This window comes from Panthera pardus, unplaced genomic scaffold (genome assembly GCF_024362965.1).
Source record: "Panthera pardus isolate Hobbes unplaced genomic scaffold, ASM2436296v1 HiC_scaffold_18, whole genome shotgun sequence".
In the NCBI taxonomy this organism is placed as follows: domain Eukaryota; kingdom Metazoa; phylum Chordata; class Mammalia; order Carnivora; family Felidae; genus Panthera; species Panthera pardus.
This window is the reverse complement of record NW_026526743.1, coordinates 16245046-16262689: the sequence shown is the minus strand read 5'-3', so window position 1 is coordinate 16262689 and position 17644 is coordinate 16245046. Positions and strand designations below refer to the sequence as shown.

At 35.9% G+C, this 17644-nt stretch overlaps 1 protein-coding gene across 1 annotated transcript in view; it reads left to right on the top strand.

The window, feature by feature from the left end:
- ZNF570 (zinc finger protein 570) overlaps positions 1-17644 on the top strand; it is a 34760-nt gene that overhangs the window by 10435 nt on the left and 6681 nt on the right. Inside the window, exon 2 of the mRNA XM_053906485.1 lies at positions 4879-5002. Within this exon, the coding sequence (XP_053762460.1) occupies positions 4879-5002 (124 nt within the window). The remainder of the gene's footprint in view (positions 1-4878; positions 5003-17644) is intronic.

Sequence of the window (17644 nt, the reverse complement as noted above, 5' to 3'; positions counted from 1 at the left end):
GTTCTTTGAACAGTCTAAGGCCATTATTTCAAATGCTGTCTAATATATCTGCCATAAGATCTTTTTTAGGGACAGATTCTGATGAATTATTTTTTTCCTTTGAATGGGACATACTTTCCTTTCCTTTGTTTTTGTATGCCTTGTGATTTTTTTGGTGAACACTGGACATTTGAATCTAATAATGTGGTAACTCTGGAAATCAGATTTTCTTCTCTCCTCCAGGGTTTGCTGGACTTTGTTGTTGTTGTTGTATAGATTGATTGATTGGTTGGTTGATTGTAGGCCATTTCTGTGCCAAAGATAAGCTGGGTGTGTAAACTTAAAGCCTTCTTATGTTTTTTCTGAGCCTTTCTTTAGGCATGCACAGTAACTTTCTAATTTTTCCTGTATATGCAGCTATTTTCTTTTGTTTTTTAAATTAAATTTTTAATTTTAATTCCAGTATAGTTAACATGCAGTGTAGTATTAGTTTCAGGTGTACAATGTAGTGATTCAGCAGTTCTGTACATTACTCAGTGCTCATGATGATAAGGATACTGTTTAATCCCCATCACCTATTTCACCCATCTGCCCACTCATCTCCCTTTTGGTAAGCATCTGTGTGTTCTCTATAGTTAAGACACGGTTCCTTGGTTTGTCTTTTTTTCCCCCTTTGCTCATTTGTTTTGTTTCTTAAATTTCACATATAAGTGAAAGCTTATGGTATATTTGTCTTTCTCTGGCTGACTTATTTTGCTTAGCGTTATACTCTGCAGCCCTATCCATGTCATTGCAAATGGCAAGATTTCATTCTTTTTAAGGCTGAATAATGTTCCATTGTATATATGTATGTGTAGATACATACATACACACACACACACACACACCCTGCATCTTCTTTATCCATTCATCTATTGATGGACAGTTAGGTTACTTCCATAATTTGGCTATTGTAAATAATGCTGCAGTAAACATACGGATGCATATATCCCTTTGAATTAGTGTTTTGTATTCTTGGGGTAAATACCCAGTTGTGTGATTGCTCGATAATAGTGTAGTTCTATTTTTAAGTTTTTAAAGAACCTCCATACTGTCTTCCACAAAAGGAAATAGAAGCAGAACAGCAAAGACAGTCTAAACCCAGCAGAAGAAGAGAAATAATAAAGATCACAGCAGAAATAAACAATATAGAATCTAAAAAAACTGTAGAACAGATCAATGAAACCAAGAGTTGGTTTTTTGAAAAAATAAACAAAATTGATAAACCTCTAGCCAGGCTTCTCAAACAGAAAAGGGAGATGACCCAAATAGATAAAATCATGAATGAAAATGGAATTATTACAACCAATCCCTCAGAGATACAAGCAATTATCAGGGAATACTATGAAAAATTATATGCCAACAAAGTAGACAACCTGGAAGAAATGGACAAATTCCTAAACACCCACACACTTCCAAAACTCAATCAGGAGGAAATAGAAAGCTTGAACAGACCCATAACCAGCGAAGAAATTGAATCAGTTATCAAAAACCTCCCAACAAATAAGAGTCCAGGACCAGATGGCTTCCCAGGGGAGTTCTACCAGACGTTTAAAGCAGACATAATACCTATCCTTCTCAAGCTATTCGAAAAAATAGAAAGGGAAGGAAAACTTCCAGACTCATTCTATGAAGCCAGTATTACTTTGATTCCTAAGCCAGACAGAGACCCAGTAAAAAAAGAGAACTACAGGCTAATATCCCTGATGAATATGGATGCAAAAATTCTCAATAAGATACTAAAAAATCGAATTCAACAGCATATAAAAAGAATTATTCACCATGATCAAGTGGGATTCATTCCTGGGATGCAGGGCTGGTTCAACATTCACAAATCAATCAACGTGATACATCACATTAATAAAAGAAAAGATAGGAACCATATGATTCTGTCAATCAATGCAGAAAATGCATTGACAAAACTCAGCAACCTTTCTTAATAAAAACAAAGTCGGGATAGAAGGAACATACTTAAACAGCATAAAAGCCATTTATGAAAAGCCCACAGCTAACATCATCCTCAATGGGGAAAAACTGAGAGCTTTTTCTCTGAGATCAGGAACACGACAGGGATGTCCACTCTCACTGCTGTTGTTTAACATAGTGTTGGAAGTTCTGGCCTCAGCAATCAGAAAATAAAAGGAAATTAAAGGCATCAAAATTGGCAAAGATGAAGTTAAGCTTTCACTTTTTGCAGATGACATGATATTATACATGGAAAATCCGACAGACTCCACCAAAAGTCTGCTAGAACTGATACATGAATTTAGCAAAGTTGCAGCATACTGTCTTCCACAGTGTTTATATTCCCACCAACAGTATGTTAGGTTCCTCTTTCCTCATATCCTTGCCAACACTTGTTTCTCGTGTTTTCTATTTTAAGCCGTTCTGTCAGGTGTGAGGTGATTTTTCAATTTTGGTTGTGATTTGCATTTCCCCGATGATAAGTGATGTTGAGAACCTGTTCATCTGTCTGTAGGCCATCTGTACGTCTTCTTTGGAGAAATTTCTGTTCGTGTCTTCTGCCATTTTAAAATTGGATTGTTTTTTGGCTGTTGACTTATATAAGGTCTTTATGTAGTTTGAATATTAACACTTTATTGGATATGTCATTTGCAAATATCTTCTCCCATTCAGTAGGTCTTCTAGCTTTGTTAATTTTTTCCTTTGCTGTGCAGAAGTTTGTATTTTGATGTGGTTCCAACAGTTTATTTTTGCTTTTATTACCCTCATCTCAGGACACATATCTAGAAAAACGTTGCTACAGCTGATATCAGAGAAGTTATTGCCTGTGCTCTCTCCTAGGATTTTTATGGCTTCAGGTCTCACATTTAGGTCTTTGACTCATTTTGAGTTTATTTTTGTGCATGGTGTAAGAAAGTGATCCGGTTTCATTCTTTTGCATGTTGCTGTCCAGTTTTCCCAACACCATTTGATGAAGAAACTGTCTTTTCCCCATTGCATGTTCTTTCTTTGTCTAAGGTTAATTGATCATATAATTGTGGGTCTATTTCTGGGTTTTCTATTCTGTTCCATTAATCTATGTGTCTGTTTTTATGCCAGTACTATAGTGTTTTGGTTACTTGTAATATTACTTGAAGTCTGGAATTATGATACCTCCAGTTTTGTTTTTACTTTTCAAGATTGCTTTGGAGATTTGGGATCTTTTGTGGTTCCCTACAAATTTTAGGAATGTTTGTTCTACTTCTCTGAAAAATGCTATTGGTATTTTGATAGGGATTACATTAAATCTGTAGATTGCTTTGGGTAGTGTAGACATTTTAACGATATTTGTTCTTCCAACCCATGAGATACATTTGTTTTTTAATGTACCAGACTTTAATGTCTGACTCTCCAAAGGGGAAAAGTGAAACATGTGAGGCGAATAGAGGGACACTGGCCTTTTAAATCTCTTGGAAGTCATTTCAGCTGGAGAGGGAGGGCTTGCAACAAAGGAGGAATTGCAGCAACAATAACCTGCTTCTTTGTCTGCATCTTTCGGATCAGAAGCAACAATCAGCAATCAGAGCACAAATTCCTGACATCTGGAGGACAGCATCCTTTTCTTTCACCCTAGCTCTTGTAAGCTATGTGCAAGCAGCTCCAAGGAAGTGCACAGGTGCCTGCCACTTGGCTGGGGATGGATATCTGCTACTTTTCCAAGAGCTGAAATTGGCTAAAATTGACTGTAATTTACTATCCAATTCTTTCCTTGCAAGCCTTCAACAGACTCCGGGATTCTAAAAACAGTTACATCAGGCAGATTCTGCCAGCAAAATTGTCCTCTAGGTGGGGAGACAGATTCTGGTCCTTCTAACACCACCATCTTCCCATAATCTGAGGTCTTCTCTATTTCTTCATTTCAATAATGTTCACTCTTGCTTGTTACAGCAGAGTCATAAAAGCTTCTTTAAAGTAATTGATAATTTTAACCATCTGTTTCATTTTAACATTCCCATGTATTGGCTGTTTTTCTCTTATAAGTTGAAGTTTTTTTTGGTTCTTTTACTGTGTGTTTGGAAAGCCATTCCTTCAAGAGCTTCAAATCCTTAGTGTAGGGGACAGCCATTAAGTTCTACATTCCCTCATATGATCCTTGTGTTTATTATGTTTGTTAGTAGTTGGCATGGACAAGGAGAAATGGAATAGGAAGGAGAGAGAAAATGATAGTTCTGTTTTAAAAAATTGCAAAATGTAACAAAGAAAACTGCCATCTTGGCATCATGATGTATAAATGTATACAGTATAAATGTATACAGTATAAATGTTTAGCTTAATGAATTATTACAAGGCAAATATTCTTGTAGTAATGGTAGTTGTATGTCACCTGATGATTCAGAGAGCTGTTAGCATGTCTGATTTCTCACTTCCCTTTCTTTTCCTTTCTTAGTTGTGTCTTCTTTGAACTCAGCCTGTCTTCAAGGGAAGAGAGAGTAAAGCTGAAGAGAGAAGAAAGAGTGGAACTGAATAGTATTTGTAATTCTAAGTCATGGCTGAGGTTATTGGTATTTTTTTCTCTTTTTCCAAGATTACAATAATTTATTTCCAGGCCATTATATAAAGTTTCCTTATATTGAAACTTTCTTTCAAACTGAGCCCCATCCTGGAGCCTGGTTCCAAGCTCCTCCCTCCCAACAGTGGTGGGACTCATAGTCCAGAGCCTCAGTCCATACCATTCTCTTCTTTTTACACCTTTCCATATTCATTCAGTGAATCAATGAGCAAATATTGGCTCAGTCTTTTAATAGGAGCACTTCCCTTAAGGAACCATGAAGTCATCCCTCATCAGATTTGGGCTTTAGTGAAGTAGAGATATATGATGAATTTTATAAGTAATGCATAGCTTTGTTTCTACAGCAGGTAGTGATGTTCAGGGATGTGGCTGTAGACTTCTCACAGGAAGAGTGGGAATTTCTGGACCTGAAGCAGAGAAACTTGTACAGAGATGTGATGTTGGAAAACTACAGCAACTTGGTCTCATTGGGTAAGGACACCCCTCTCCCGTCTCCCAGTAATTAAGATTCTGCTTTATGTACAGATCTTTGTATAAACAACTTTTATGTATGCATATAGGACAGCTTTTTTGAACTTAGTACATAAAAGTACTTGATACTGGGAAAAAAAACCCAAAAACCCTGTTACCTACAATGTCTCCATCCTCTGCTGTAAATTTTCTAGGTGCCTTTCATCTTCCCCATCCTTTAGACAATCTTGACATATTTATCTGAGTTTTTCCCTTCTTCACCAAGGAATTAGGTCTGAATTTTGGATATCCTTGACATAACTAAGTCCTGTTTCCTTTTTTATTGTTTTCAATAGGACTCTCTCTTCCTAAACCAACTTTGATCTCCTTTTTGGAACAAGATAATGAGCCTTGGATTGTTGAGAGAGAGTCACCAAAAGGCCTGTACCCAGGTAGGTGAGGGAAATTTAGAGAGGGGGAAGCTGTGCAAGAATAGACCACCTGCTCAGTGAGATGATAGCCCTTAGGTGAGAGCATCCAGAATGTCCTTCAAAGAGGGAGGTGTTCTCTTTTTTTCCACAGTGACAAGCGTTCTGGCTACAATTAAGATCCAGTTCTTTCCCTGTTTCTCTTTCTCTTTTGGTCTTAAATAGTTTCTCCATCTCCTGGTGTATGTATTTTCTCTAAATATTACTCTTATTTTAGCTACTTTCCAATAATCTGCACCCATTTCTTTACTAGTTTTTCTTTGATTCAGTGTTTTATTTATTCCATTTTTTGTCAGATCATAGAATACATTCATTTTTCTATTGTGGTAAAAAATACCCACATACATAACATTTGCCATTTTAACCATTTTTAAGCATTCAGTATAGTAGTGTTAATTATATGCACATAAGTTGTCCAACAGAGCTATAAGATTTTTTCATCTTGCAAAATTGAAATTCTATACCCATGGAACAACCACTTCCTTTTCCCACCTCCTCATCCCCTGGCAACCATTTTACTTTCTGTTTCTAAGAGTTTGACTACTTTAGATATCTCATATAAGTAGAATCATGCAGTATTTGTCTTTTTGTCACTGGGCTATTTCACTTAATGTCCTCAAGGTTTATCTATGTTGTAGTATATGACAAGTTTCCTTCTTTTTAGGTCCAAATAAGATTCCATTATATGTATATACCATATTTTCTTTATCCATTCTACTGTCAGGACATTAGGTTGCTTCTACCTCTTGGCTATTGTGAATAGTGCTACAGTTAACATGGGTGTGCAAACATCTCTTCAAGATCCTGTTTTCAATTCTTTTGGATATATACTCAGAAGTGGAATTGCTAGAACGTATGGTAACTCTACTTTAATATATTGAGGAACCTCTCAGGTTTCCATAGTGGCTCTACCATTTAACATTCCCACCAATAGGGCATGAGGGTTTCAATTTCTTCACATTCTTGTCAACACTTATTATTTTCTGTTCTTTTTTTGATAGCACCCATCCTAATGGGTATGAGGTGATATCTTGTGGTTTTATTTTACATTTCTGTGATGGTTAGTGATACTTTTCATGTGCTTGTTAGCCATTTGTATTTCTTTTTTGGAGAACAGCTATTCAAGTCCTTTGCCCCTTTTAAATCAGGTTGGTTTTTCTGTTGTTGTTGAGTTGTTGGGATTCTTTGTATATTCTGGCTATTAACTCCTTATCAGATATATGGTTAGCAGATATTTCTCACATTCTGCAGATTGCCTTTTCACTCTCTGGACTGTTTCCTTTGCTGTGCAGATGTTTTTAAGTTTGATGTAATCCAGTTTTTGTGTTTTTTGTTTTTGGTGGCCTATCCAGGAAATCATTGCCAAATGCAATGTCACAAAACTTTCCCCAGTATTTTCTTCTAAGACTTTCAAGTTTCAGTTTTTATGTTAGGACTTTAGTCTATTCCTAGTTCATTTTTGTGTATGGTCTAAGGTATGGATCCAAGTTCATTCTTTTGCATGTGGATATCCAGTTTTCTCAGCACCATTTTTTAAAAAGACTATCCCTTCTCTGCTGTGTAGCCTTGACATCCTTGTTGAAGATCACTTGATGATATATGAGTTTTTAAATTTATTTTCACCAGCCTACTTATTTTTGAAGTTAAAGTGCTAAAATTTGTCAGATGCAGAGAAAGCAATCCAAAGAATTAGATAAAAAAGTTGGAGGGACTCCTGGGTGGCTCAGTCGGTTAAGCTTCTAACTCTTGATTTCAGCTCGGGTCATGATCTTGCAGTTTGTGAGTTCAAGCCCCACATCAGGCTCTGCACAGCCTGCTTGGAATTTTCTCTCTCTCCTTGGCTCTCTGTTCCTCTCCCACTTGTGTTCTTTCTCTCAAAATAAATAAATAAATAAACTTAAAAACTTCTGGGTTATAATTCTCTTCTCTCAGATACAAGTTGTTTTTATAACTCAATTTAATATAACTTAATATATACATATGTCTGTATATAATCCGACCAAACGATACATTTATTGTTTTCACTTTTTATCTTAAAATTTTTGAAACATACACAAAAGTAGACTGAATAGTGTGACCATCCCCTGACCCAACCCATGTACCATTCAGCATTAATAGTTATCAACTTTTTGCCAATCTTAGGTCTTTTCAAGTTTATTTATTTATTTAATTAAACTCAACACCCAATGTGGGGCTTGAGCTCACGACCCCAAGATCAAGAATCACATGCGCTTCCAACTGAGCCAGCCAGGCACCCCTCACCAATCTTGTTTTATCTAGTCCTAAGTTGTTGTTGTTGTTGTTTTTTCTGCAGTATTTTGAAGCCTGTCCCAGACATTACAAATAAATTCTTCAGTACAAACAATATGTTTCAGTAACAATATTCTTAAAGCTTAGTTTTTAATAATTCATCTTACTGAAACCTTTTATGTTTATAAATGCTTGTTTTACCATCATAATTGTAGAGTTATTCATAGATAAGAATATATAAGTATATACATTTATGGGGGTTTTGTGGTAACTATTTTCTTTATCTGAATTTTAATTTCTTTAGAACTCAATATTGTATTAGTACAACATCCCAAGAATAATTAGGAGTTTTAGAAAATATACTTAGGATCACATTGTAAAGAACATGGTCATGTTGATTTAAGAATATAACAGAAAAATATAACACCTTAAAACTTTACCTAGGTAGGGGCGCCTGGGTGGCTCAGTCGGTTAAGCGTCCGACTTCAGCCCGGGTCACGATCTCGCGGTCCGTGAGTTCGAGCCCCGCGTGGGGCTCTGTGCTGATGGCTCAGAGCCTGGAGCCTGCTTCCGATACTGTCTCCCTCTCTCTCTGCCCCTCCCCCGTTCATGCTCTGTCTCTCTCTGTCTCAAAAATAAATAAACGTTAAAAAAAAAATTAAAAAAAAAAACCACAAAACTTTACCTAGGTAATGTAAGTATAACTGTGTAGGTCCACATAATTTGCAGTATTGTCTGAGGTTTATAAGAATCAATTTATAAAGATGAGTTATTTCAATCACAACTGAATCTAGGTATACACCCACATTTATGCTTATTTATATTTATGTAATCTTCAGTTTTAGTGCATGTAGTAACTTCTCTGGTCCATAACACAAGTAAATACTTAGCGTGTTCTATTTAATTTAGGCTTTTTAAAAAATTTTATTTATTTTTTTAATTTACATCCAAATTAGGTAGCATATAGTGCAACAATGATTTCAGGAGTAGATTTAGGCTTTTTTGTTTTTTACAACAGTTCAGTCTTATAAGAACTAAAATGTTATTTTATTTACATCTGGCAGAAGAGCTTAAAGAAAATGAACTGAACTATAATTACTTGGGCAAAACATTATTAGGTAAGGCAGTGAATCAGAATCATAACTCTCATAGAGGTTATGGGTTATTTCCACAAGATATAGCAATGATCTATGAAGGTAAGGCCTGTTGTTGTTTAGGACTCATTTGTGAAAACTAGCATTGGTGAGGGCTATTTTATGGCCTAGGAAGGCTGTCTGATGTTCTCTACAGGTACAGCATAGAGAGGTCATGAGTTTTTCATAGTCTTGATGCATTTATTCATTGATTTCCTTTTATTATCAACTTGAACAAACATGCTGGGAAAAAAAATTAGCTTTTTATCATATGTACTCAGATACTCTTGACAGACATTGTCACATATTTTATTTAAAAAAAATTTTTGGGGGGGCGCCTGGGTGGCTCAGTCAGTTAAGCGTCCAACTTCAGCTCAGGTCATGATCTCACGGTTTGTGAGTTCGAGCCCCACGTTGGGCTCTGTGCTGACAGCTCAGAGCCTGGAGCCTGCTTCGGATTCTGTGTCTCCCCCTGTCTCTACCCCTTCCCTACTTGTGCTCTTTCTCTCTCTCTCTCTCTCAAAAATAAATAAAATGTAAAAAAAAATTTTTTTTTTAATTATTTTTGAGAGAGCAAGACAGGGTGCGAGTAGGGGAGGGGCAGAGAGCGAGAGGAAGAAACAGAATCTGAAACAGGCTCCAGGCTCTGAGCTGTCAGCAAACAGACCAATGCAAGGCTTGAACTCGGGAACGGGGAGATCATGACCTAGGCTGAAGTCAGACACCCAACACACTGAGCCACCCAGGCACAACCTTGTCACATATTTTAAAAATTAACTTTACAAAATCTTTTATTGAAATAACACATGGTATCAGTTTAGTCCAAATTGCCTTCTTACCAAGCAACGTTTAGAGACTACTTCTTTCTTTGCCTTTTTTTTTTTTGCTCTGCCACCTTGAGCATTTGTTCTTAAGCAGATTAATTTTCAGAGTCAGGTTTTCTGTTCCTTTGGTTTATTAGCTTTTACCTCTTTTTCTCTCTGCCCACAAACCAATATTCTGTTCTTATTTACAATCAATTAATACCTGGTAGAAGTAAATCCTTTTTGTTTTGGGGAATACTACGTAGCATTATTCTTCTTTACTTTAAAAGTTTATAAATGCTGGATGTGAGGGCGATCTGGCTGCGACATCTGTCACCCCATTGATCGCCAGGGTTGATTCGGCTGATCTGGCTGGCTAGGCGGGTGTCCCCTTCCTCCCTCACCGCTCCATGTGCGTCCCTCCCGAAGCTGCGCGCTCGGTCGAAGAGGACGACCTTCCCTGATAGAGGAGGACCGTTCTTCGGTCAAGGGTATACGAGTAGCTGCGCTCCCCTGCTAGAACCTCCAAACAAGCTCTCAAGGTCCACTTGTAGGAGAACGTAGGGTAGTCAAGCTTCCAAGACTCCAGACACATCCAAATGAGGCGCTGCACGTGGCAGTCTGCCTTTCTTTAAAAAAAAAAAAAAAAAAGTTTATAAATGCTTAGTAAAATATTTTTTTAATATGAAATTTATTGTCAAATTGGTTTCCATACAACACCAGTGCTCATCCCAACAGGTGCCCTCCTCAATGCCCATCACCCACTTTCCCCTCCCTCCCACTCCCATCAACCCAGGAGGGAGAGTAAATGCTTAGTAAAATATTAAGAAAATGCAGACCTGTAATTATATCAACTAGAGAAAACCACAGGATTGCTCTGGGTGAACTTTATTGTATCATGGATAACTACTGGTTTATAAACCTAAGTCTGGAATTTTTTAGTTTTTAGTATTTTTAGTTTCTTAGTATTCTGTTGTATGGATATTTTTCAGTTATTTAACCAAAATCCCAATGATAAATACAGACACTGTCTAAAAATTTTTGCTATTAAATATATAACTTTACCGCTTCGTACATACTAAAACGGCTATACTAAAAAAGATAGGAGCAAGTGTTGGGATGTGGGGAAAAGGAACCCTCATACACTGCTGGTGGGAATGTAAAGTGGGGCAGCTATTTTGGAAGACTGACCACTCCTCAAAAAGTTAGAGTTACCATTTTACTCAGCAATTATACTCCTAGGTATAGAAGAAAATTGAACATCCACAGAAAAACTTGTACGTGACTATTCATTACAGCATTATTCACAATCACTAAAATGTAGAAACAACCCAAATGTCCATCAGCTGATGAGTGGACAAATAAAATATGGTATATCCATACAATGTAACATTATTTGTCACTAAAAAGGAGTGAAATACTCATATATACCACAATAGGGATAGCCCTTGAAAACATATGTTAAGTGAAAGAAGCCAACACAGAAGAACATATATTGTATGATTCCATTTACATAAAATGTCCAGAACATTTGAAATGTCAAATCTATGGAGATACAAAGTAAATTAGTAGTTGCCTAAGGCTGGTGAGGTTGGGGGACAACAGGAAGTTACTGCTGAAGAATACAAGTTTCTTTTGGGGATGATGAATATGTTCTAAACTTGAGTGTGGTGATGGTTGTAAACTGTGTAAATATACTAAAAACCACTGAATAATGCACTCTAAATGAGCAAATTATATGAATTATATCTCAATAAAGCTGTTATAAAAGAGTATTATCTCTATTACTCTGTTCTTGAATAATTATTTCTTTGATTTTTAAAAATTATTTTTAATTACAAAAGGAATACATACATACATTCTTCTTTGTAAAATCAGAGATGTTACATTGGTTGATTGATTGACTAACTGGCCATCTGTTGGCCATCTTTGGTCATCTTTAGTCACTCTTTAAAGAAGACATCTTTAGGTTATCTGCCCATTTTTTAACCAGATTGCTTGTTTTTTGGTGTTGAGTTATAGAAGTTCTTTATATATTTTGGATATTAACCCTTTATTGGATATATCATTTGCAAATATCTTCTCCCATGCAGTAGGTTGTGTTTTTGTTTTGTTGATGCTTTCCTTTGCCTTGCAAAAGCTTGTAGTCCTAACAATTTATTTTTGCTTTTGTTTCCTTTGCCTTAGGAGACATATCTAGAAAAATGTCACTATGGCTAATGTCAGAGAATTACTGTTTGTGCCCTCTTCTAAGATATTTATGGTTTCAGGCCTTACATTGAGGTCTGTAGTCCATTTTGAGTTTATTTTTGTATATGTTGTTATAACATGGTCAAGTTTCATTCTTTTGCATGTTGCTGTCCACTTTTCCCAGGACCATTGATGAAGAAGAGACCATGTTTTCCTCATTGGATATTCAGATCAATTGACTATATAGCATGGGTTTATTTCTGGGCTCTCTGTTCTGTTCCACTGGTCTATGTGTCTTTTTTTGTGCCAGTACCATATTGTTTTGATGACTACAACTTCATAGTATATCTTAAAATCTGGAATTGTGATACCTCCAGTTTTGTTATTCTCTCTCAACATAGCTTCGGCTATTCAGGGTCTTCTGTAGTTCCATACAAATTTTAGGATTATTTGTTCTAGTTCAGCAAAAAATGCTGTTGGCATTTTGATAGGGATTGCACTAAATCTGTAGATTGCTTTGGGTAGTATAGACCTTTTAGCAATATTAATTCTTCCAATCTGTAAACATGGAAGATCTTTCTATTTGTATTGTCTTCAATTTCTTTCATTAATGTTTTATAGTTTTCAGAGTACATGTCTTTCACCTCCTTGGTTAAATTTATTCCCAGACATTTTATTTATTTATTAAAAAAACCTTTTTTTTAACGTTTATTTATTTTTGAGACAGAGAGAGACAGAGCATGAACAGGGGAGGGGCAGAGAGAGAGGGAGACACAGAATCTGAAACAGGCTCCATGCTTTGAGCTGTCAGCACAGAGCCCGATGTGGGGCTCGAACTCACAGACAGTGAGATCATGACTTGAGCCGAAGTCAGACGCTTAACCGACCAAGCCACCCAGGCATCCCTATTCCCAGACATTTTAATATGAATCAAAACCACAATGAGATTACCTCACACCTGTCAGAATGGCTAAAATTTACTACTCAGGAAACAACAGATGTTGACAAGAATGTGGAGAAGGGGGAACACTTTTGCATTGTTCGTGGGAATGCAAACTGGTACAACCACTCTGGAAAACAGTATGGATGTTCATCAAAAAATTAAAAATAGAACTACCCTGTGACCCAGCAATTGCACTACTAGGTATTTATCCAAAGGATACAAAAATGCTGATTCAAAGGGGCACATGCACCCCAATGTTTATAGCAGTGCTATCAACAATAGCCAAATTATGGAAAGAGCCCAAATGTCCATCGACTGATGAGTGTATACAAAAGATGTGGTGTATATATACAATGGAATATTACTCAGCAATCAAAAAGAATGAAATCTTGCCATTTGCAACAATGTGGATGGAACTAGAGGGTATTATGCTAAGCAAAATAAGTCAGAGAAAGACAAATATCATATGATATCATTCATGTGTGGAATTTAAGAAATACAATAGATGAACATAGGGGAAAGGAAGGAAAAATAAGATAAAAACAGAGAGGGAGGCAAACCATAAGAGACTCTTAAATACAGAGAACAAACTGAGGGTTGCAGGAGGGGTGATAGGTGGGAAGATAAGCCTAATTGGGTGATGGGCATTAAGGAGGGCACTTTTTGGGATGAGCACTGGGTGTTATATGGAACTTATGAGTCATTAAATTCTACTTCTAAAGCCAATACTACACTATATGTTAACTGACTTGAATTACTGCATTTTTATTTATTTATTTATTTATTTATTTATTTATTTATTTATTTATTTATTTTTTAATATATGAAATTTACTGTCAAATTGGTTTCCATACAACACCCAGTGCTCATCCCAAAAGGTGCCCTCCTCAATACCCATCACCCACCCTGCCCTCCCTCCCACCCCCCATCAACCCTCAGTTTGTTCTCAGTTTTTAACAGTCTCTTATGCTTTGGCTCTCTCCCACTCTAACCTCCTCGTTCCTCAGAAAATTAAAAATAGACCTACCCTATGACCCAGCAATAGCACTGCTAGGAATTTATCCAAGGGATACAGGAGTACTGATGCATAGGGGCACTTGTACCCCAATGTTTATAGCAGCACTCTCTCAACAATAGCCAAATTATGGAAAGAGCCTAAATGTCCATCAACTGATGAATGGATAAAGAAATTGTGGTTTATATACACAATGGAATACTACGTGGCAATGAGAAAAAATGAAATACGGCCTTTTGTAGCAACGTGGATGGAACTGGAGAGTGTGATGCTAAGTGAAATAAGCCATACAGAGAAAGACAGATACCATATGGTTTCACTCTTATGTGGATCCTGAGAAACGTAACAGAAACCCATGGGGGAGGGGAAGGGAAAAAAAAAATAACTGACTTGAATTAAAAAAGATTTATTCCCAGGTATTTTATTATTTTTGGTGCAATTATAAATGGAATTGTTTCCTTAATTTCTCTTTCTGCTGCTTCATTATTAGTATATGGAAATGCTACCGATTTCTGGGTATTAATTTTATATCCTATAACTTTACTGAATTCATTTATTACTTCTAGTAGTTTCTTGGTGGAGTCTAGCATTGTCTATGTATAGTATATCATCTGCAAGTAGTGACAGTTTAACTTCTTTATCAATGTGGATGCCTCTTGTTTCTTTTTCTGGTATTATTGCTGTGATTAGGACTTCCAGTATTTTGTTGAATAAAAGTGGTGAGGTGGATATCCTTGTCTTGTTCCTGATCTTAGAAGCTCTCAGATTTTCACCATTTAGTATGATGTTAGCTGTGGGTTTTTCATATATGGCATTTGTAACATTGAGGTATGTTCCCTCTAACCTACTTTGTTGAGTTTTTTTTTCCTGGATGGATGTTGAATTTTGTCAAATGCCTTTGCTGCATCTATTGAGATGATCATAATGATATTTATCCTTCCTTTTATGGATGTGGTATATCACATTGATTGATTTGCAAATATTCAATCATCCTTGCATCCCCAGAATAAATCCCACTTGATCGTGGTGAATGATCCTTTTAATGAACCGTTGGATTTGGTTTGCTAATATTTTGTTGAGGATTTTTGCATTTATATTCATCAGGGATATTGGCCTGTAGTTTTTTCGTGTGTATGGTGTCTTTGTCTGGTTTTATTATTAGGGTAATGCTGGCTTCATAGAATATATTTGGAAGCATTCCCTTCTCTTCTTTTTTTGGAATATTTTGAGGAGAATAGCTATTAACTCTTCAAATGTTTGGTAGAATTCACCTGTGAATTCATCTCAGAGATATTACACTTAAAACAATCGTCCCTTTGATTTACCATAACAATCCCAATTTTTAAAAAAGTTTTTATTTAAATTCCAGTTAGTTAACATACAGTGTAATAATAGTTTCGGGTGTACAATATAGTGATTCAGCACTTCCATACTAAACCCAGTGTTCATCACAAGTGCACTCCTTAATCCCGGTCACTTATTTAACCCATTCCCCCCCACACCTCCCCGCTGGTAACCTTCAGTTTGTTCTCTATAGTTAGGAGTCTATTTCTCGGTTTGCCCCTCTCTTTTTTTCCCCTTTGCTTGTTTTGTTTCTTAAATTCTACATATGAGTGAAATCATATGGTATTTATCTTTCTCTGACTACTTCGCTTAGCCTAATACTCTCTAACTACATCCAGGTCATTGCAAATGACAAGATTTCATTCTTTTTTGTGGCTGAATAATATTCCATAATATGTATATACAAATATATACACATATACACACACATACAAATACCACATCTTCCTTACCCATTCATCAGTCAATGGACACTTGGACTGTTACCATAATTTGGCTATTGTAGATAATGCCATATAAACACTGGGATGCATGTATCCCTTTGAATTAGTATTTTTATATTCTTTGCATAGATATCTAGTAGTGAAGTTGCTGGATTATAGGGTAGTTTTATTTTAACTTTTTGAGGAACCTCCATACTGTTTTCCACAATGGCTGCACCAGTTTGCATTCTCACCAACAGTGCATGAGGTTCTCCTTTCTCCACATCCTCACCAACACCTGTTGTTGATTTTAGTCATTCTGACAGGTGTGAGGTGATACCTCATTGTAGTTTTGATTTATAGTTCCCTGATGATCAGTGATGATGAGCATCTTTCATGTGTCTGTTAACCATCTGTATGTCTTACTCGGAAAAATGTCTATTCATGTCTTCTGCCCATTTTTAAATTGGATTATTCATTTTTGGAGTGTTAAGTTTGATAAGTTATTTATATATTTTGTATACTAACCCTTTATCAGATATATCAGTCATTTGCAAATATCTTCTCCCATTTTGTAGGTTGCTTTTAGTTTTGTTGATTGTTTCCTTCACTGTGTAGAAGCTTTTATTTTTATGTAGTCCCAATTGTTTAATTTTTCTTTTGTTTCCCTTGGCTCAGGAAACGTATCTAGAAAGACGTTGTTATGGTTTTGGCCATAATTAATTCAAATAATTCTACTTGTCTCTCTCTTCTCCTTCTGGTATTCTGATTATGTGCCCTCTTGACATTATCCCGTAAGTCTTGGATGATCTGTTCTGTTTTTTGTTTGTTTTGTTTTTAAATTCATTTTTCTTTTTGCACTCATTTTGGCAAGTTTATATTGACCTATCTTCAATAGGGAAGAGGGAATCAGAATTCAGTCAAGATGCATACTTTGCATTTGGTGGTTCTATGTATTTAATCTCTTTGGATCTAGAACCATTTTTTTCCATGATAGTAAATTTTTAAGAGTACATGTCAGTTGTCTTATAGAATATTCCACATTCTGGGTTTTTCTAATTCCTCACTTATAATATTCTTTAACTTGTACCTCTGTATTCTGTACTACCTGGAAGTTAGATTTCATAGCTTGTTTGGATTCAGCTTAAACATTTGTGGTAAGAATACTTTAAAGATGATGCTGTGTATTTTTATATTGCATCACATTTTCCATCCACCCTTAGTAGAAAATAGGGGTAAATATCTTTCAGACCTTGAGGTGGGAAATGACTTCTTAAATAAGATGCAAAAATAACTGACTATAGAAGAGGATAAATATAGCAAGTCGTTACTGAATTCTCAAGTATGCATGGCTTTTATATTGTTTCTATTTGCATTTTCACTTAAAAATCCTGTTTTTATAAGCTGTTTTATAATTTAATATCTAATAATATAAGAGCCCCCATTTTATTTTGTCAGAATATTATTATCTATGGTTGTTATATAAATACCCTTGTATATACATTTTTAATCACCTTGTCAAATATTATAAAAGTCCTTTTGGGCTTTTCATTAGAGTTAACACCAAGTTTTATATCAATTTGGCAAGAGTTGACATTTTTCCTACATTGAGCATCCCTTCCATAAATGTTGCATATCCATCCCTTTATTGGGATCTTTTATGATCATCATTAAGAATTTTAAATTTTATAGTTTTATCCTTGAAAATCTTTGAACATCTCTGCTAAGAGTTATTCCTTAAAACTTGAGAACTTTTGTTAGTTGTTATAAACAAAATCATTTTCCTGTTATAATTCCTAATTGATTATTACTGACATACAATTTATTTTTCACAGCTGTTTTTTTATAATCCTTCCATCCTTGCCAAATTGGCTTATTACTTCCATTGGTTTATGGGGTTTGCAGGGTTTTTTTTTTTTTTTTTTTTTTAACGTTTATTTATTTTTGAGACAGAGAGAGACAGAGCATGAATGGGGGAGGGTCAGAGAGAGAGAGGGAGACACAGAATCTGAAATAGGCTCCAGGCTCTGAGCTGTCAGCACAGAACCCGATGCAGGGCTTGAACTCACGGACCG